The sequence below is a fragment of the Nasonia vitripennis genome (genome assembly GCF_009193385.2).
Source record: "Nasonia vitripennis strain AsymCx chromosome 4 unlocalized genomic scaffold, Nvit_psr_1.1 chr4_random0010, whole genome shotgun sequence".
Taxonomy (NCBI): domain Eukaryota; kingdom Metazoa; phylum Arthropoda; class Insecta; order Hymenoptera; family Pteromalidae; genus Nasonia; species Nasonia vitripennis.
Genome location: NW_022279646.1, coordinates 1,173,001 through 1,196,249, shown reverse-complemented (window position 1 = coordinate 1,196,249; position 23,249 = coordinate 1,173,001). Strand labels below are relative to the sequence as shown.

Below are 23,249 nucleotides of genomic sequence, written 5' to 3'. Positions count from 1 at the left end.
AAGATGAAATGCGCAAACAAATTTACTAAAAAGGTCTGAAATCTCTAACTGAGGATCATTTTAATAATCAATTAAGTATGGAAAATTATGTAATTTTATACAAAATCATATTTTATATCCTTACATAAAGATCAATTAATTTGATTATGATTTTATTTAATACTTATCTAAATTATTAAATGAGTCAGTATTTAAAATATATTTCGATATAATGTGCGTAAAATGCACTTTAACGCACGCTCCACGTGCGTTCAAGCACATTTTCCGCCCCCTGTATCGGAAAATAACGGTCGATACACATGCGAAAAATTGATTTTTAAAATGTTATAAATAGATAAAATTCTTTAGATTAAAATCTAAAATTCGTTATATAAAATTCAGTTGTCAATAATCGAATAACACTTTATTGATTGTGGAATCACTATGAGTAGCTCACCTGAAATTTAATGTCTAATATTTTAAAATAAAAATATTGCTCAGAATGCTTCAGTGCATCTATTTTTGAATACGGTTTTACTATTAAGAAAAAAATTTTCAATTATAACAAACTTCATAAGAGTACTTAAGAAGTTAACCTAATAGGGTAGTATACCTAATAGTAGAGTTCTCATTTGAGATTTATCAATAGGGATAACTATAGATTATTGATGAAAAAATAAAATATCAAAAATTCACATCAGCTTGCAGCGTGCAGTCGCACGGCCCGCAGAAATCAAGTGGTGCGGTAGCGCCACGAAGGCGTGTTAGAAAAGCAGACGAAGCCGCGGCACCCGTGACACTATTTACTTCTATATTGGTATTCGAATTTTTTATGATACAGCAAAAAATGCTTATTGTTACTGTTCGTGAGTTTTTCTGGCTTATTAGTATGTTTTTTGAGCTAAACTACGGTTTCCAATGAAAATATTTGTTAAATAGCCTTTTCGTTTAATAATAAACGAGTTTATATATCACGAATGCTCAAAACAGTATCTCTACTTTCTTCTCCAGTATGGTAGGACCGTGAAGTTGGCCGCACAAGCTATTACGTGTAATACAGTTGGGTATCGCTTTCCCACAAATTTCTATAAGTTGCGCAGAGTAAATGTGTTTAGTTTGTCTGCTTGAATTTAAGGTAATGTTTTTGAACAGCTGCCGCACTGTCGCTGCACAAACTTTCTGAGTATTCGGGGTCATTGATGACGGGGCCCAGGAAGTGGATTTCGTGACTTTTTGTGCATACATGCAAATATCGTTTTGCGGTAGCCGGTCACGCTCGATGTCTAGATGCCAAGGGTCTTCGATGACGAGGCTATCAAAATATATTGCGCGCTGTAGATTTTTGTATCTACGTGTCAATATCGGCCATGAATGCGGTCTAGGGTGCGACCGATAACGGAGTCAGTGCACACTGTACTTCTTGGCGCAAAAATGTTCAAATCATTATGTTTACTGTCCAGGTATCAAAAGCTATGGAGCGCATCAACAAGACCCTGTCATCGGCGTCCTCATGCACCTGGATACCATACACGAGAGATATCGATATTCCCGTAATAAAAATTTAAGTGTGCACTATACCCGTACCCCATCATCATGTATTTTATTTTTAGAACAAATTTAAGCTACATACTTCAACAAGTTTGCTCAAAAAGGCATGAAATCTCTAAAAAAAACTTAACCAAAGTAAAAAGGTTAGGCGCGTTACTTGCTATGCCCCTTACATTTTATTCGTGGTACATACTCTTACATTTAAAATATTTCATTTTAGTAAAATAACAATTTTATAGTAAGTATCTTGAGAGTTGTTTGTATAATTGATCAATATATTACTTAAGTTTAAATTACTAATTATTTGACTGAGCACTTAATTAACATAATGATTTATTGTTGGTTGTATTATAAATAAAATAATATGATTATAAACTTGACTTTTTTTAATTGATCTCAGTTGTTTTTTAATCTGTAATTTTACAGTAAAAATAATTATTGAAATTCATGATGATACGCAAAACATCAAACCTTTTTACTTTGGTTAAGTTTTTGTTAGAGATCATCTTAACTATATATTGCCACGTGAACGCGTGTAGATTGTAACAATCAGCATCTGTCACGAACGGGTGTTTAGAACCATTTTAAGTGCGCAGGTTTATAATAACTGTAAGTTGTTAAGATAAAATATAAATATAGCTAAGAAATTAGACTAAACTTTCTAATAAACAACCGTAAACCGAACAACTTGCGAATCAAATAATACAACATCTAAACTCAGTCAACTCTGTATTCTGAACGTATGTAAAGTGCTCTGGGCCAATAAAAACATAACAATCAATACTATTGAAAACCTTGTGTATTAAATTGTTAATAATAATTAAACCTCAATTGGCACAAATAAATTCAAATCAGCTATGCAGTCACGAAGATAAGAGTTCGATACGTGTGGACAAACCATCAACGTCTACACACGAGGTGAGTTTAGTGGACATAACATTGTGTCCACAGGACACAGAAGTGTCACAAGCAACTTGCCTGCAACGACCGTAAGTAGCAGCGGACACTCTTACGTCCGCCAAACGTAGTCGCGGACAGAATACCGTCCGCGCACAATTTCGCGTCCGCGCAGACGAGTAGCATGGGACATACTCAAATCTTACAGTCCGCGTGTAGCTCTAGTAACATAAGGCTCTCGAGCCAAAGGCTAGTTTCTCTTAATTTAAATAATTATTTGTACTCGCGCAGCCTGTCCTTATACCAAGTACGGTGTTGACAATAGAATTTCATTATTAGTACATCTGTATTTTTTCGAGATGAAATTACTCTTTTATTAATATTTTGTTTATTAAAGCTACTACCATAAGTTTTATCAATAATATTATAAGTGCATACAATTTCTTCTGGTATTTCAACTACTTCATTGATACTTTCAAAACTAGTTGGAAATATTCAATCACCAACATTTAAAAGCCATTTATAATTTCAATTATAATTTACTAAAAATTAAATTCACTATATAATTTTCTTATTAAATACAATTAAAATAAAATGTTCATTTAGTAATAGATAAATAAATATTTAAAATTCATTTCTATTATAACGTATATTTAATCGTTTGAGTATACAAAATTGTTGGAATCCGTGGGTAAATTGAGAACACTGAGGTTGGTATCAATGAATAATAATAAGTTTATTGACACATAGCAACAGCCATAGTCAGCAGTATGTCCGCTCTACTCGGAATCTTACAGGCAATAGAGAGAGAATAGAGTATACAGCATAGTCAGTATTTAGAGTATAGTCGCGAGGCATGCGCGGTACGCTTGCTCTCGCGTGAGCTCGTCTGACTGCACGAAATCGTGGACAGCCAATAGATGGCGCGACAAATACCGTTTTGGTACATTAAACAAGATTATAATACTTACTCTATTACAACACAAATATTATAACTAATATAATATGATAAAATTAATATCATAAAACTTTATTAAAATATTTCCAATCCATGCTATAAACGCACCCTAAAGACACATCTGTAATTTTTATTATTTAAAAAAAAAAAGAATTTTGTATCCATTATTTTTATAAAATTGAAAATAAAATAAAATTCATGAAATTCATTTTACAAATAGTTTAAAATTTTAATACATTTTCTTTGTACATATATTAAAAAAGATATAAATTTATCTACTTTTTAATTTTATAATAACTTTTGATCATTACATTTAATTATATTTATTGTATGTTTTAATATATCTCCTATAAATGTTAATATTAAGTTCGTTCTTTGTAATTTAAGTTACAAGTTAAAAATATCAATTTAGATATTACGAGCGAGCGCGAACGAGCGATTCTTTTGGCTCGTAAACCATTATTCTATTCCATCATATTCTATTCTATACATGATATGTAAGAAACAATGCGCAAAGTCATACGAGGAGATCCGCCGTTCTAACAACATACCCAACGCCTATTGGAAAATTGTCTATTTTATTAATTTATTAAGGTTTTTAAACTCGTGGTTTTGGCGACGGGCTTAAGGCGCCGATGGCTCACCTTACCTACGTTTGAATCGTATAGGAAATCAGCCGAACAAAAACAATTTTAGAATCAAATACCAAGTACGGAAATATCGAACGCACAATTATTTTCGCGAAAGAATTTAAAGCGAATATCTGCGTTCACTATGATGTCCCGTCACCGTATCGCGCACGACTGCATAATCAGGTATTATTTTTAACAAAAAAACGGCGATAGTAATGATCAATCGGTCTCGAAGGCTAGAGGCGAGCTTTTGCCCGAAGAGACTGATCAATTATTGTCGCCTGAAAATCAGTTAGACAAGAGAAGTTGCTGACCATGAACTACTAGTTAACAGAGCCTCGTTGAGCACAGCTTGCTCTTCAAAATTTAGCAACCGATAAGATTTTAACAAAACTCAAGCAAGCGAAGTCTTGCCAAGGTCACAATGCAGCCTACTTTTAGACTGCCGCAAACCGATGCGAATGCACCATCAGTTGCTCATGACACCGGCATTGAGTGCAATGCAGCGCTCATTGCAAGGTGGCTTCCGCATCTGCAATAAGTTATGATAAAATGAAGCGTTGAGTAGTAGCTAGAGTGAGGCCTCTGCGTGAAAAGCCCCCATGGGCAATCCCCATTAATCAGGAGCCTCTGCATTTTATTTACATGCGAATGTAGAAACAAACACAGTTTTTGTTTTAAAAACGATTTACTTTACTCAATCTCGGCAGATAAATTCACTCCTACCTAAATACGGGAGGCTCTAATCGAGTGGGGATACTTGAATCCAAAAAGTCTTGACCAAAATATATATGAATATTAATTCCAAAAAAACATTGTCTTTTTTTCTTTGTTGATTATATTTTATTACAATAAAATAACTTAGTTAACAAAAAATAACATTTTCGTTTATCTGATACAGGTGATATTTTTATATTTTGGTGTATGAATTAATCTTTCCTACAGATTCTCTTATCCATTAAAACTGTCAAACATTTCTGCAGATATTTCTGTTAAAAACAATTTCCAGTGCTAGGAAAAAATATGAGGTTTCGTACTCAAATTTGGAGCTGTGACAGACATTTGTGAAAAATGTTTATAATAAGGAATCCATAGTTATACGAAATAACTGTCCAAAAATTGCACAATTGGCTCTAGAAATGACAAACTTTATTTAATCCGTCGAAGTTTTTTCGGTTTTTTAACAGTTAACATAACTTATCTAGCTTCCAAAGCGGCTTCCCTGAAATCACAAAACATACAAAAATGTGAAATGAATTTATTAAGCAACTTAATAAATAGAATAGAGAAGGTATAAATATAATAAAGTTAAAAACTAGCGTGACACGCTCGACCTGATGACTCGGCTGTGGCTTGCCACGTGTTGCCACAAGTTATTTAAAACGCTTTGCACATATTATACATATATGATGCGTTAATGTTCGAGCTTCGCGATTGACTGATATGATTAAAGCTTGTGTTTATACTTGCAATATTTATTTTAAAGAAATCTGTAAAAAAACATGGTTTTTCTTTCATATTCTTTTGTTTACAAATAATTAAAGTGCTAAATTATACAACTTTAAAATTGAACCTATTTTAAAAGGCAAAAATCGGAAAGTGTAAATTTGTTTCTTTCTTTCAATTCATTTTTTATTCTGTAACGGGGTAGACTGTCTTTAAACGCGCGGCCACGAGGATGCCACGCATCACCCAGTAGGGGATTTATCCACGTCAACTAGCTCTTGGTGATGGCACACAGTATTCTGAAACGACAAAAATTGGGACAAAATTCAGTAGCGCATCAAGATGTTCGAATCTTGCGTGCTAGTATGTCGCGCGACCGAATCCAGCAGACGACATTGGCGACAGGTTCATTCATGATTATGATTTACTTTCATGAAAAAATAACGACAAAAGTCTTCCGCCGGTATACAAAGTCCTTTAAAAAGGTACTACCAGTAAAAGATTGTCGATTCCGAAAATGATAAAATTTGGCGTATAAGTAAATTTTGCTATAATAAAGACTAAGTTAAAATTTGGTAAAGCTTTGGAGCCTGAGACAAAAGTTATAAACATTTAAGGTTTCGCACATTTTGCTTTAACTCTTGATTGTATAAAACTGTCGGTTCAGGATTCGCTCAAATTTTGCAGAACGTTAGTTAAACAATTAATAAATAATTAAAGTGCTTGTAAAAAATGATTCAAAGCCTGTGAGCATAGTAATGAACAAATAAGAGTTCAAAAATGTATACTTAACCTCAAAAAATTGAGACAAGACAGCTTCTGTCTGAAACCTTTTATTTGTAATTATGATAAATAGAATCGCTTAATATAAATGTTACATCATTATTTAAGAAATAAAAAGTAAATTTTGTTTTGACTAGCTACCTAGTATACCTTAAAAAATACCTTAAAAATGTGCCAAAAATCATGTTTTTTTTTTTATTTTTTATCTTATTTCTTATTAAACGTTACTGTAAAGGAATTAAGTACAGAAATTTATTGCAAATTATCAAAGCAAAGAAATCAACCTTTAATTTTGTTTTTTTATGTGGTTTCTAGGCTGTTACAATGCCGCTACCCTAAGCGGGTCTTGGGCGTTGTCGTCCAGATCGGACGGGTGGGTGCCTATCACCACTATACAGCGCGTCCTTAGGTTGCGAATAGAGGAACAGCCCCTGAGAAAGAGGTTAGCTGCGAATAAATTGAATAAGCAGCCGCGGACAGCCGATAGGAACAGGCGTGGGTGTGATGAGCCCACACTGTCGAACGCATTCATCTAGAAACACTACGCAAGCACCACAACAACAAAAACACTTCACATTATCTCTTATCTCTCAATCTATCTCTTTCATCACACATTACAAAAATGGGCAAAAATCCTGCTGCCGAGGAGGATGCGGGTGCGATGATAACTGCCCCGAAAGGGATGTGTAGAATGATTCGTCACCTGGTCTTACGCGGTAACGATGCCAGCGAAGGCGCGCTGCCTTGCAGGGGGGCGTTAGGATGCGAGAATGAAACCGTAGTGTGTCTGACGACGAATTGACACTGTCCTCGTCAAAGTCGGAAAGCTCTCATACTTAGTTCTAGAGAGGTATGGGGGTTATCACCTCTAGAACGGTGGACTCACCTGCGATCGGAACAGGATCCGAAGCGCGCGGGTTTAACATAACATCATGGCTCAAAAAGATCAAATCCGAACCAAAAGGGACTTAAGGGTCGGAACTTGGAATGTTCGCAGTCTATACAGAGCAGGTGCGTTTAAAGAACTCGTAAAGGAAGCTGATAGGTACAATCTAGATTTGGTAGCAATACAGGAATCGCGGTGGCCTGATGGCGGAGTACTAGCATCGCGTAACTTCACGTACCTGTATGGGGCTGGGAGTGGGGGATCTCTAGGCACCGGATTTCTCGTAAGCAAAAGCATCATACATTCGGTTAAAAGTTTCAAATCCGTCAATGATAGGCTCTCGTACATCATTATCGAAGGTGAATGGTATAGATATGTATTTATTAATGTACACTGTCCTACGGAGGACAAAGAAGAAGAAGCTAAGGATCTCTATTACGAAACTTTAGAGCAGGTAATCGACCAGTTCGCGTCTTACGACACAAGAATAGTATTAGGCGATTTCAATGCTAAAATAGGTAGGGAGGAAATGTTTAGGACAACTATAGGTAAGGAAAGCCTGCACGAAGTCAGCAATGATAACGGTATTAGGGTCATAAATTTCGCGGCGGCAAAAGATCTTATAATCAAAACTACTTGTTTTAAGTACAAGAACATACACAAGGCAACGTGGACATCGCCGGACGGGGCCACACAGAACCAAATTGATCATTTCCTCATTGAAAAAAGACGTCATACTAATGTTCTTGACGTAAGGGCTTACAAAGGGGCAGATAGCGACTCGGACCACTTCCTAGTAGTAGCCAAATTAAGAGCTAGACTAGTAGCGAATCAAAATAGTAAGCGAGCAAACAAGGTAGAAAGCTTCGATATTGAGAAACTACGAGATAGAACAGAGCGAATTAGGTACCAGATAGAAATTAATAACAGGTTTCAGGTACTTGAAGAAGCAAACACATCGCCGGAGGGGAATGACGAACCGAATAGCTTATGGGGGGACATCGAAAAAACGGTAAAAGAGGCCGCGAACAAAGTACTGGGTAAAAATAAAAAGCCAAAGAGCAAACCATGGTTTGACGAAGAGTGCGAACTCTGGTTTGAAAGGCGCAAAAAGGCTAAATTAGATAGCTTACAAAATAAAAGCGATAGGACCGTAGAAGAGTATTCTAACGTAAGGAAACAGACGAGCGCGATCTAGAGAAATAAGAAGCGGGAGTATCAAAAGAATCTTATTAGGAGAATAGAAACTAACAGTAAGGAAAATAACCCCCGCGAAATGTACAGAGGGATTAACGCCATCAGAAAGGATTTTAGGAGTAGAGCGCAATTGATGAAGGACGAAAACGGGGACATCGTAACAAATGACAACGAATTACTGTCGCTGTGGAAAAATTATTTCGATAAATTATTAAACGTGCACGAAAATAGCGAAGAATTAGGGGACGAAATTCACACTGCTGAACCCCACGTGGAGGAACCGAGCTACCAAGAAGTAGAGGCCGCGATTAAAAAACTAAAAAACAACAAAGCCGCGGGAAATGACTCTATACCAGCTGAGTTACTCAAATATGGGGGCGTCGAGCTCACTTTCAAAATCTATAAACTAGTATGTGCCATCTGGAAAAATGAAACAATACCCGAAAATTCGAAGCAATCTATCATTATACCGATTTTTAAAAAGGGGGATAAGACAGACTGCAATAACTATAGGGGTATTTCACTTTTAGCAACGTGCTACAAAGTTCTGTCAAACGTAATACAAGCTAGACTCACTCCATTCGCGGAAGATATAGTAGGAGATTATCAGTGCGGATTTCGGCGCAACAGATCGACGAGCGATCAAATGTTTACCATAAGACAGTTGTTAGAGAAAAAGTGGGAATTTTGCGAAACCATACACCAACTATTTATAGATTTTAAAAAAGCGTATGACTCTATTAAGCGAAGCAAAATGTATTAAATTCTAGTACGTCTCGGTGTACCAAAAAAACTCGTGAGATTAATTCAAATATGTCTGAACGGAAGCACGGGAAAGGTCCGAGTAGGCGGTAATGTATCAGAACCCTTCATGATACGCGATGGTTTAAAACAAGGGGATGGGCTCTCTACGGTGCTGTTCAACTTAACGTTAGAGTATGCCGTTAGAAAAATGCAGGTTAGCCAGATGGGCGCAACGCTTAATGGAACAACGCAGATGATTTGGATATACTGGGGGATTGTAGGGAAACGGTAGCAAGAAACGCGGAAATCCTCATAAAAGCGGTGGAGTATACAGGGTTAGATGTGAGTGAATCAAAAACAAAGTACATGATTGTGGATAAGCTAGGCATCTGCAGAGGGGAGGAAGATCTCAGAGTTGGGAATTTTACTTTTGAAAAGGTTAGCGAATTCAGGTATCTGGGTACGACCATAAATGATAGAAACGAGATTAATGTCGAAATAAATAAGAGACTCCATTCGGGTAATGCTTGCTTCTACGCCGTGAGTATTTTACTTAAGTCGAGGCTGTTGTCTAAAAACGTTAAAATAAGAATATACAGGACAATAATACTGCCGGTGGTTCTGTACGGGTGCGAAAAGTGGGCTCTCACTAAGCAGGCGGACAACCGTTTTAGGGTATATGAAAATAAAATCTTGCGAAAAATATACGGGCCGAAGAAAGATGAGGAAACCGGGGAATGGAGGAGACTACACAATGATGAGTTACACAATCTGTACGCGTCACCAAATATTAACAGCATAATAAAATCGCGCAGATTGGGATGGACAGGGCACGTAGCGAGAATGGGAGACGACCGTACGGCAGCGCGTGTCATGAAGGGCAGGCCGATGGTAACGCGACCTCTAGGTAGACCTAGACGTAGATGGGAGGACAACGTAAAAGCGGATCTAGTAGAAATAGGACGGGTGGGTGTCGATCGGAGAGGTGCATCTTGGGTGGGGTTGACACAAGATAGAGCAGCATGGAAGGCTTGCGTAGAGGCGATGAACTTTCGAGTTCCAAATGCCATGTAAAAAAAAAATGTGGTTTCTAGGTGCTATAAGATTCAAGTTACAGCCATTTTTAACTTGGATTCTATAGCAACTACAAACCTCACCAAAAAACTAAATTAAAGATTTATTTCTCTTCTTAAATAATTTGTAATAAATGTCTATCCTAAGTACCTCTACATTACACTATTCTACGAGTCGCTCATGAATTTTGTCCAAATTTTCGCCGTTTAAGACTACTGTGTAGCGGAAAGAGACAGGACGAACGTTCGTTGTCAGGTGCGGTGTGCCTCTCTGTGCAATGCCGCCGGTCTATACCGTATACAAATGCGTAGTGTGCTTAATATGCTTCTTCTCGGCGTATTACGAGGTTTTGCGGCTTTGATATTTTATCGCGAGTCCCTATAGGCGAATCAGGATATATTTGTGTAAAAACATATTAGAAATGTTTTTATTCATTTTTAGTCGAAAAATAGTGTTTTTGGAAAATATCCGTACGGCTGTTTGTGTATGTATATGTGTGTGTGTGTGTGTTTTATTATATGGCGTGAGCAGAGTAAGCTCTGTGTAAGTGGCCCTCGGACACCGGATCCCCACGGGCGCCATCGTTAAAATATACTTCTGTAGGGCCCGTTGATTAGCTTAGTTTGCTTCTCCTTTGAAGTTTGACATTTCCATACATCCCTAATCCACCAAAGTGATTAAAGGTTCAAGATCAAACACGTCTTCTTTATTCTGCATCATTCAACCGTCTGCTTCCTGCAGCATCGTCCGGTCATCCTCTGGACAGACTCAACCCGGACACCTACGTTCCTCTGCATCGGGTAAGGGAGTCTGGGCTCAATTCAGTTCACCTATGTTTCTCAGCATCAGTCTAGGGAGAACTTAAAGGTACTCAACCCTAACTCCTACGTTTCTTTGCATCGGGCAGGGGAGTGAGAGCTCAACTCCGTGACCTACGTTCCTCTGCATCGGTCCGAGGAGCGCTAGAGCTTCTTAACCCAAGCTACATTCCTCTACAACGGAAAGGGGAATAAAAGTTTTGGAATTCAACGATATCCGCGCAGTATCTGCTATGTGCAGTATCGGCTATACGCCCCCACCACCGTCATCTACCCTCAAGAAGGACAAACTGACCTAGGATTTTATGATAGGGCCTGAGGGTTCGAATGCGGCCGGACCGGCGGAGCCAGTCAGTACGAGAAATCCATCAGCACAAAATAGTCTATAGTTCCTCGATATTATTGTTTCATATTCAAACACTTATACATTGTATCTTTCATATAGCCTAGTAATTTTGCTCTGTATTATTATTGAATAAATAAACTTCAAGATTCAATAAATAAATTTTAACAGGTTAAGGGCCCAGAGCCTAGTGCTAGTGAAAAGTGCAAGTGAATCGACAGAAAAAAACTCTCAGGACAGTTATTACGTCAAGTGTGTTAAATATATAAACAATAGAAAAATGTCAGACACTGCGGGTTTCCGGTTCGCCGTAGAGAAGCTCAACGGCGAAAATTACCCAGTATGGAGTTACAAAATGGAACTCCTGATGATTAAAGAAGGAACGTGGACAGTCATCAAAAATAAAGCACCATCTACAACTACTGAAGAGTGGACTAAGAAGGACGACCAGGCTCGTGCGTCAATCGGCCTCAATGTAGAAAATAATCAGTTAACACATATTAGGAGTGCCAAGACAGCAAAAGAAGCTTGCGACGCATTAAAAAACTACCACTAAAAATCGACTGCAACCAGTAGAGTACATTTACTCAAGAGAGCATGTCGAATGGTGCTCAAAGAAGGTGGCGATATGGAAGAGCACGTATCTGTCTACTCAAGTCTTTGGGATCAACTCGCCGATATGGGAGACAAGACTCCGAAGGATGTCATTGCGGTGCTACTTTTAACAAGTCTGCCAGAGTCATACGATACTCTCCTCACGGCTCTTGAGAGTGAACTTACGCTCGAATTCGTCAAGAGTAAACTGATAGATGAATACAAACGACGAAAAGGGATCAAGGAATCACGCAGCAGTACATCGAGAAGTGACATAGCCATGAAGGTAACGCATAAAGGTAATGACGCGAATAAACGTTCGCAGAAAAAATTCTGCTTTTTCTTCAAGAAAACCGGACACCTTAATAATGTGTGCACAAAATTCAAGGCATGGCAACAAAATAAAGAAAAGACGGAAAAGGCAAATTTAGCTACTGGAAGTGTCAACGCAGAAGATTCTCTTTTTCTTGCAAAATGTTCGGATTTAGTCGAAAAGAAAGCTATCCTCGGAAAAGCATCGAACGGATCAGAGTGTTGGTTTGTCGACTATGGCGCGACTAGCTATATGGTGAACACTCGAAATTTTTTCAACATTTTCGATCCAAGCAAGAGAGGATTCGTGCGACTAGCCGACGACAATAAAAGCGCAAGGGTACAAGGGATCGGGACCGAAGTAATAAACTGCGTAGTCGACGAGTCGAAGCTGTCCACCCTACAGATCGACGACGTACTCTATGTTCCGCAGCTGGCCTGCAATTTATTGTCGGTGAAAAAACTAGCGTGTAGCGGATACTACGTAGCTTTCCGGGACGACGCCTGCATCGTGTCAAAGATGGGAAAAACCGTCGCCATAGCCAGATTATCCCCAGAACTATATGAGGTGAGGACCGCTATAAAAGCCCGCGCGGCCATAAGTGCAATAAACTCGGGACACACCGAGGACTGCCAGCACACATGGCACAGGCGTTACGGACATCGGGACCCAAGCGCAATAAAAGAATTAACAGAAAAGGGCCTAGCCACCGGGATTAAAATACAGGACTGCGGAAAGCGTGAGATTTGTGAGTGCTGTCTAAAAGAATGGCACGCGCGCCTTTCCCAAAAGAGTCCAGCAATAAAGCACAGGCCATCTTAGACCTCGTGCATACAGATGTTTGCGGACCTATGCAGACCGTAACTCTGGGCAATAAACGGTACCTCTTAACGATCATCGACGATTACTCCAGGTACTGCACAGTATATTTCCTTAAGCTCAAGATCGAGGCTGCTACATGTGTTCAGAATTTCGTCCAGATGGCGAAAACCCAGTATCATAAAACTCCTAAAACCATACACTCAGATCGAGGAAGGGCATACTTAAAAGCTGCGGGCATCTGCATTCAATATTCAGCAGCTTACTCACCCCAGCAAAACGGAGTGGCTGAAAGAAAAAATAGATCCCTAGTCGAAATAGCACGCTGCATGCTGATCGACGCAGGTATGGAGAAGAGATACTGGGCAGAAGCGGAACACAGCTAACTATTTGCAGAATAGACTACCTACAAGAGCGACAGACAAAACGTCTTACAAACTATGGACATCGAAAAAGCCGGACTTATCAAATCTACACATATTTGGCAGCAAGGCTTACATACACATCCACAAGGAGCAAAGAAAAAAACTCGATGATACAGCAGAGCCATTGATTTTCTTGGGATATTCAGCCTTCAAATTCTTAGATTCGAAATCAGAGCGCATCAAGATCAGCTGCGACGTTACTTTCCTCGATAAAGTGCGAGAGAAAGGCATTCGAATCAACATCCCTCCCGAAGAAGTAGAGTTTATCAGCGGCAACTGCAATGAAGAAGAGGAGCAAGAAGAGCCTCATGTCAACGAATCAAGTCCAGATGAGTATGAATCTATAAGTTCCGAAAGTGGCGAAGAAGCACCCGTGGAAGAAGTGCAAGTCAGGCGCTCAGAAAGAAGCAACAGGGGCGTGTCGCCCGACAGATTCATGGCCACCACAAGGCTCGCTAGGGGTCAAAGGACGACGAGCCGACCAGTGTAAAGCATTCCTTATCCGGGCCTGATAAAGAAAAATGGCAAGAGGCTATGCAAGAAGAAATCGAATCCCAATTAAAAAACCGCTGCCAAGTCATTGGCACTTAGCTTCCTCCTATTCTGCTAATGGATGATAATTATATGGGACAATCACCTCATGCTTTATTGATTTAAATATTCGCTAATTCAGAACAAAAATTATTAGATTTTATTGATAAATTGATAACTTGTAAATACGATCCAAAAAATCCTTACATGGCATTTCAAAGACATAAACATAAACCGACTTGTTATAAAGGTAGAAAAGATAAAAAAGTTTGCGTTTTAATTATCCATTGTACGTTATGAATAAGACAATGATATTGAAGCCATTAAACGAAGATGAAATCACTGGTAATGAAAATGTTCATGTTCATAAAATCAAAGAGTTAATGAATACATATTTTAAGACAAATACTGATGTGACTTATCAAGATATGTTACAAAATTTATCAATGACAGAATGTGAATATATTAACGCTATTAGGAGTACTTTAAAAAGAAATAAAATTTGTTTAAAAAGATCATCTCTTGAAGTTTCTATAAATGCATACAATCTACAAATTTTAATGTTGTTAGAATCAAACATGGATTTACAAAAAGTATTAGATGCTTATGTTGCAGCATTTTATATGGTAAATTATGCGACTAAAATAGAAGCAGGACTTTGAAAATTATTAAAACAAGCATCTGATGATATTGAAAATGGTAATTTAGATTTACGACAAAAATTAAGAAAAATTGCAAATGTATTGACTGCACAAGAAGCAGTTTATCATGCCTTATCATTACTATTAAGTATATCAAGTAGAAATGTAGTATATATTAATACAGTTCCAAAAAATCAAAGAAGTAGAATGTTAAAGAAACCTAAAGATTTGAAATTATTAGAAAAGAATTCAAAAGATATATATGCAAGTAACATTTTTGAAAAATATGAAAAACGAGCAAAACAACTTAAAAATGTTTGTTTAGCTGATTTTGTATGTAATTATAATTATTCAAAAAAATTATTAGAATACAATGAAAATATTGAAGACAGAAACGATGACAATGAAAATATATATAAAGATATTAACCCATTAAAAACCAGACAAAACCTGGCAGAGATATCGAGAAACGAACTATGCCATCCTTTGCCTAAGCAAAAATAAAAGTACCCGTGTTTTTTCTTTTGTCGATTATAATTGTTTGTAACAAATTATTTAAACAAATTACCCAAAATGTCGTAATTTTGCAAAACTGAATGCGGATATCGATTCTATGGGCAACGACACGACAAAAACCTATGTAACGTTTTTTTGTCAGAGTTCAATTTGTTAGTGTAAAATAAGGATAAACAATCGTGCGTAAAGTAGCAAAAGTTTCAATAAGTTTCCGAGTTATGAACCCAAAAAATAAGCTCATCCAATTGTAGCATGCAACACTACGGTATTCCGCAGGTCTACATCTAAGACGGATGAGAAGGATGATTTACATGTGAAAAGTTTGTTCCTATTTTAGACTAATAAATTGAACTCTGACAAAAAAACGTTACATAGGTTTATCGTGTTTTTGCCCGTAGAATCGATATCCGCCTTCAGTTTTGCAAAATTACGACATTTTGGGTTATTTGTTTAAATAATTTGTTACAAACAATTGTAATCGACAAAAGAAAAAACGCGGGTACTTTTATTTTTGGTTATGCAAAGGATGGCACAGTTCGTTTCTTGATATCTCTGCCATATTTTGCATGGTATTTAGCATGGTCAATGCCCCCTTCCCAGAGTACGATTGTTTATAGGTATTTTACACTACCAAACTGAACTCTGACAAAAAACGTTACATAGGTTTTCGTCGTGTTGTTGCCCGTAGAATCGATATCCGCATTCAGTTTTGCAAAATTACAACATTTTGGGTTATTTGTTTAAATAATTTGTTATAAACAATTGTGATCGACAAAAGAAAAAACACGGGTATTTTTTTCTTGGTTATGCAAAGGATAGCATAGTTCGTCTTCGTTTCTCGATATCTCTGCCAGGTCTTGCCTGGTTTTTAATGGGTTAAAGAAAGAAAAAAACGGAAAATTATACGTTACTATGGATATAAAATTGAAAACGACCCAATCAATTATTATCGTGAACATGTGCTACTATTTTTACCATTTACAAATGAAGAAATAGACATTGAGAAAGCTAATTGTGAAAAATTATATTATGATAATTTTTCTACAATAGAAAATATAAATCTCAGTATTGTACAATTAAAGATAATTGTTTGGAAAATGCATTAAAAGATGCAGAAAATGAAATGTACAATGAAGAAAAAGATGACTCTTTTTAAAAACAAATCAATTTAGAAAATGTAGACATTCTGGAACAAACAGGAAACGACAAATCAAAAAAAGTTAAATCCATTCACCATATAGTTTTACCTAATATAATAACTAAAGAGCAAATTTATCAAATGGTAAATGTATTAAACAGTGATCAAAAAGATATTGTAATGCATGTTTTACATTGTTTTAAAACCAATCGATTGCCAATTAGACTATTTTTAAGTGGTTCTGCTGGAGTTGGTAAAAGTAAAGTGATCAATGCAATTTACCAATTACTATCAATTTATTTTAATGAAATCCCTGGTGAAAACACAGAGAAAAATAAAATTATACTATGTGCACCTTCTGGAAAAGCCGCTTTTTTGATTGGAGGCGTTACTTGTCATATAGCTTTTGCTTTCCCTGTAACTCAGTTCAAGGGCGGGCGGGACCGGGTTTTCGATATCTTGAGAACAACGAAATTATTTTGAAAAAATCACCTTTTTTGCTTCTGCTGCCGAACGGTGCGGTCGATCTGGAGGGTCAAACGAGGAAAGGAAGGTAATTTAATTCTCTTTCAAATGCATTAAAGCTGAATTGTTTGTATTAATGGGATGATTGAAAAAAACGCGAAATATTGCTTTTCAAAAATCAAAAAATGGCCTTAAAAAAATATAGTTGGTGAAATGAAAAATAACTTCTTTTCCCCACTTCAGAATTCAAAAATGGATAAACATGACGGACATTTTTTAAAAACACGTTATTTGAACTGTACAAACCTCAGAATGTATTTCTAACCTATTTTAGAGAGACTCGAAAATTTTACTATTACAAAGCTTCCTCTAGGAGGAAGCAAAGCGGCACATGGGAAATCGTATCTAAACCAAGAGGAAAAAACATAATCGATTGTAAGTGGGTTCTTAAAATAAAAAAAAACGCCGACGGAGAGACTGCGCGATATAAAGCGATATTAGTCTCCAAAGGCTATTCGCAAATCTACGGTATCGTTTATGATGAAGTCTTTGCCCCTGTAGTGCGACAAGCAACCTTCAGGACCCTCCTAGTCGTCACAGGTCACAGAGGTATGGCAATAAAGCATTTCGACGCGAAGACCGCTTTCCTCAACGGAGACCTACAGGACACGATCTACATGCACCTACCTGAAGGCTATACAGGCACCAATAAAGAGACCCACGTTTGTCGACTGAAGAAAGGTCTTTATGGACTAAAAAAAGCAGCGAAAATCTGGTACGATAAGCTCAGCAGTATCGTGAAGAAATGCAGCTTTGTACAGAGTAAGGCCGATCCCTGTCTGTAGATAAAGCGCGACCAAGACCAAGTGCATCTATTTAATCGTGCACGTGGACGATTTTCTAATTGCTGCAATGAACGAGACCAGTATAAACATAGTCGCAGATTTTTTGAAGAAGAATTTTGAACTCACCGATCTCGGCAAATTAAAATACTATCTCGGCATAGAGATACGCAGAGATCATAACGGTATTTATTGCATAAAGCAATCAAAATATATCGATAATGTCGTGTGCAGAACCGGACTACAGGATGCCAAAACTTTAGCTGAACCATTGGATCCGGGTTACGCAAAACTAAGGTGCAATCAGCCACCTATGCCGGACGGCGAAAAATATCAACAGCTGATCGGCGCACTGCTGTATATAGCGGTAAACACGCGCCCCGATATAGTTGCTAGTGTGACGATCTTAAGCCAGCACAACAAACAGCCAACAGAGATTGACTGGAACGAGGTCTAGAGGGTCGCGCGCTACCTGAAAGGGGCCAGGGACTACGAATTACGCCTGGTACAGCCGAGCGGACCGACCAGCTTAGTTGGATATGCGGACGCAGATTGGGCCGAAAACAGGCTCGATCGAAAATCCAACAGCGGCTACGTGTTCCAGTATCATGGAGGATCGATCAGTTGGGCATGCAGGAAGCAGACATGTGTGGCATTGTCATCCACTGAGGCCGAGTATATCGCTCTAGCCGAGGCTTCGCAAGAAGCTATATGGATTCGACGCCTACTCGAAGATTTCGAAGGCAAAACGCCACCACGAACCACTATCTACGAAAATAACCAAAGTTGCATAAAAATAATAAGCAACAACAAATTTAGCAACAGGACGAAGCACATCGATATCAAATATCACTTCGTCAAAGATCTACAGGATCAAGGACTGACCAAACATAAGTACTATCCTACAGAAGAAATAGTAGCGGACATGCTTACAAAACCTTTGGCAAAAATAAAGCTAAAAAGCATGACGGACAAATGCGGATTAAATTAGTAAGATCATCCGCGCGACTATCGTTGAGGAAGGGTGTTGGAATTCAACGATATCCACGCAGTATCTGCTTTGTGCAGTATTGGCTATACGCTCCCACTACCGTCATCTACCCTCAAGAAGGACAAATTGACCTGGAGTTTTATGATAGAGCCATAAGGGTTCATAAGCGGTGGGACCGACAAGGAGCCAGTCAGTAAGAGAAATCCATCAGCACAAGATAGTCTACAGTTCCTCGATATTATTATTTCATATTCAAACATATTGAATTATAATATTATTGAATAAATAAACTTCAAGATTCAATAAATAAATTTCAACAAAAAGCTTAACTCTGTGACCTACGTTCATTTATTTATATTTATATATATATATATATATATATATATATATATATATATATATATATATATATATATATATATATATATATATGTGTATATAAATATGTGTGTGTGTGCGTGTGTATATAGTATGTACAGTATAACGAGAATAAATTTACAGTTATGGGGGAATCACTCAGTATAAATTTTCGAGGATTTGCTTTCCCATCGCGCGGCGGGGGAAACGTAAGTGATAAGTGTGTCTCTCTCAGATGTTCGATTCTAATTCGCGCGAGTCGAGATTTTCGCCGGGTTTATAAGTATAGCGCGGATCAGTGAGAAGAGAGTCGAGCGGCCGTGTTGACAATTTCTTGCGCTATTGACGTCAGAGTATGACTCATGTTTTCTTTTTAGCTGGTATATAAGGTGTGTGTGAGCTGTATTTAAATTTAATGTATCGTCCTTATTATTTATTCCGTTTTCTTGTAAGTGTATGTGTAACATTTCGGAAACTAGTCTTTTGTTTAAATTAATCTTTCTGTCTGTATTCTGATAATTTTTGAAATCGAAAGTATGATTCAGATTGTTAATGTGATCAGAAATTACAGTTTTATCTGATTTTCTATGTTCATTTATACGTATACACACATTTCTTTTTGTTTGGCCTACGTACGTAGCAGAACAGTCATTGCATTCGAGTTTATAGACAACATTCTTTTAGAGATATTTTTCTTTTTTGTCTTTGCCTTTTATAATGATATTTTTCATGTGGCTGTTTATTTTCAACGCAGTTTCAGTCTTGAATGCATGGCTGGTCTGTTTGTAGAAACCGTGAGTATATGGTAGGCTTACAATGTTACGTTTTTCGTTACTGCTGATCTGTTGCCTCGAGAGTGTATTTGATACAAACGAATATATTATTTTGCATATATATTTATTGACCTAGGCAGGTGGATAATTATTTTCGTGCAGTAATTTTTTGATGTTATGAATATTCTTATTATGAAATTTCTTGTTAGATAGTGTCATCGCTCTATCAACAAGATTATACACCATAACGTTTTTTTGAGATAGAGGATGTTGTTATGTGCAATTTAAAAATCTGCCAGATAAAGTCGGTTTTGTGTACCAAACAGTTATTAATATTTATGTGTCTTTAATCAATAGAACATCTAAGAAACTTATGGAGTTATCGATTTCAGTCTCGTGAGTGAATTGAAATCTATTGTTATAAAAATTAAATGTTTTTAAAATTTTGTCAACTTCGTCATTCGGTACACATATAATAATATCATCGACATATCGGTCAAAGAACATTGATTTAAAAAATAGTTTTCATAGGCAATCCGTTTCGAGATCGTCCATGACTATGTCAGCAAAGAAACCTGAAATCAGAGAGCCCATTGGCGTGCCAAACAGTTGTTTGTAGAATTTACCATTAAACTGAAAAAATGTATTCTCCATAAGTAATTGACATGCTAACAAAATTTCACTGAGAGGTATTTCGGATTTCTGTACGATTTGTGCATATCTTTTCTCAATGCTCTTCTTAACTTAATGTTTTGTCAATGTTTGTATAAAGTGATTTTATATCGAAGCTGATTGAGCGATGGTTCTGTAGGACTATGTTTTTTAGTTTTTCTATGAAATCGTAGCTATTTTCTATATATAAATCAGGTTTTTTAATACTATTTCGTAATATTTTAAGAAGGATTTTTAATAAAAAATAAGTAGGTGAGCCTATTATTGAGATAATAGGTCGTAAAGAGATATCTTTCTTGTGAATTTTCGGTAGGCCATACCATCTTGGCAAGGTGGTGTTTGTTTGTGTGAATTTAGTTCTGCTGTATTTTTCCCCAAAAAAGCCGTTATTGTCTTAACTATTCATACATTTTTTAACTTTATTTTGGATTTTTCGTTATTTCAGTATATGTATCTTTGTCTAACAATTGTAGTTCCATTTTTTCGATTCAATCAGATCTTTGCATCGCAACGGTCATATTACCTTTATCAGCTAAAGTGAACATGATGTTTTTATTATTTATTATAAAATCTTTAGTATCTTGTAGTTTTTTTCACAAAAATCGTATCTTCTATCTTCGTGTCCTTAGTTTTGTATCTGTGTTGTGTGATCTTTTTGATTAGTATATTGCACATGTTATTTGCAGTTTTATCTGATAAGTTATTGCAAGTCATCAAGTTTTCTATATTTTTTATACATTCGATAGTTTTAGTGTCATCAATTTCATTTTTTCGATTGAATTTTCGTCCTAGTAACGTTACACATTGTACGTTAGTTGGTATCTCTATATCTGTAAGATTTTTAAACCATTTCTCGCAATTCGATTCGGTGCTAGTATTAGTCGTTATATATTTACATAATTTTTTCTCGTGGATTTTGTTGAGTTTATAGCGGTGGTCGGTATTATTCGAGTCTTGTTTTTCAATAATATTTTGAATAACATTATTCGGTATTAATTCTTGTAATTGTTCTTTTAATTTTTCGGATTCAAGTTCTAAATAATTAATATGTATGCAAAAATCTTCTATTTTTAAATTCAGGATTTTACTTTGCAACGTCCATATTCAGAGGCTTGATGTATACCAGGGAAGCCTAGGCAGTGTCGCACGAGCCTGCGCTACACATCAGGGCCCAGTATCTTAAATTTGAACTTTTGTAGGTACGGGTGTAAGCAGCGAGCTGCGGCAGCGAGCTTTCGGCAGTGTGGACACGCCTCCTTCGCTTCGGGCGCTCTCTCTCTCTCTCTCTCTCTCTAGCACATACTGCTAGAGAGAGAGAGCGTGCGTTACTGAGTTTATCTTGTCGAGCGCGTCCCTCTTAGCATGCTCGCGCCGCGGCAGTCAGTACGCATTTTCTCCTCAAACCTTACACTTCTACTAATCAAGGAACGGATAGACGATACGTGCTACACGCTGCCCAGTACAAGGCCATTGTTCCTGTCGTGCCACGAGGCCGATGCAACACAATCCAGGAACAGTGTATTATTTTAATATCTTTTATTTACATAATACGAACACAGTGCACCCGGGGATCTTCCTTGAGAACTGATCCGGGGAGTTTTTCCAACTTTGGAAAAACTCAGCGCATAATATCACTACTGAAAAAATCACGTTGTTATCACGTGATTATTATGTGATAATCACGTGATAATCACTTGAGATAATCGACAAAATTATTACGTGATAATCACAGTTGAAATCAGTTTAGATCAGTTTAAAAATTATAAAATATAAAAACCCAATCATGAAATTAATTAATCGAATTACAACCAATTACTTTTTTAATAACAATAAATTTATTTTTGATTATTTATTTCTATTTCAAAAAGAAAATGAAAATCTACATATACGGATTGCTTTTATACATAAACCTTCGAAGAGAGCAAATGGCTCAGTTAGTAGCGCATTGGGATTATCACACCAAGGTTCTGGGTTCAAATCTTGGTAGGAGAAATTTTTTTTAATGTAACCCTTTATTTATTGTAAATAGTCCATTTTGTTAATTATTAGATACCATTTTTAGTATTTTCAATAACATTTCAGAATTTTATTATTAATCACCCAAAAATCAGTGGGGATAATAATAACTCGCCACCTACGGGACATAAGAGTACTGCTATACGCGTCCGACTAGGCTGGCTGCGTCAGACACCAGTCGGTTGTCCTAGGACGCACAACGATTCATGTTATTAACCAACTCGCTCTAATACGCTTTTACGCATAACAACTACCACGCACAAGGTCAGCGCAGCCACCATCATCAGTTTCTATTTATTACGATCTTTTTCAAGATTTTTCATCAACATCTATGTAATATTACTTATGTTACGTTCGGATATTTTTTACTATCACACTAAAAGTTGTTTACTCTGTAAGGCCTGTTGAAAACCAGGCGTACGTCTCTGTCGCAGGCAAGGCTCAACAAGTTGTTTTTACAATTTCCGTTTGCAACACTATATTTTCGTTACACCCGTTCAAGCGTTATTGTATACTATATAATTTAATTCAATCAATCAATTCATTTATCCAAGAAAATTACAGTCTTTTCCATTATTACTTTATTGCATACCCACCTTAATAAACATCTCATCTTATTGTAATAATATAATAACTAGAGGGGTAACCCCCTGCTCGCTCGCTCGCCAACCCCCATTTCTGCGTAAGAATTAAAGCCAAAAAGTTGATATTAAATATAGTTTATATTTCTTCCGATAATTGATATAATAAAGCTTTACTCGGTTTTGCTGACGCTCAGCTGTCCATATATATATTTCACACATTTTATTTTCCTGTGACAAATATACCTGCTTTTAAAAACTTTTTTTCGC

The 23,249-nt window shown here is 36.9% G+C and overlaps 1 protein-coding gene across 7 annotated transcripts in view; it reads right to left on the bottom strand.

Moving 5' to 3' along the window:
* Positions 1–4,834: 4,834 nt before the first annotated feature.
* LOC100119221 (multiple ankyrin repeats single KH domain) overlaps positions 4,835–23,249 on the bottom strand; it is a 490,846-nt gene continuing 472,431 nt past the window's right edge. For all 7 annotated transcript variants that reach the window (XM_031930209.2, XM_031930213.2, XM_031930215.2 and 4 more), the window contains one exon: positions 4,835–5,236. In XM_031930209.2, the coding sequence (XP_031786069.1) occupies positions 5,216–5,236 (21 nt within the window). In that variant the 3' untranslated portion in view covers positions 4,835–5,215. The remainder of the gene's footprint in view (positions 5,237–23,249) is intronic.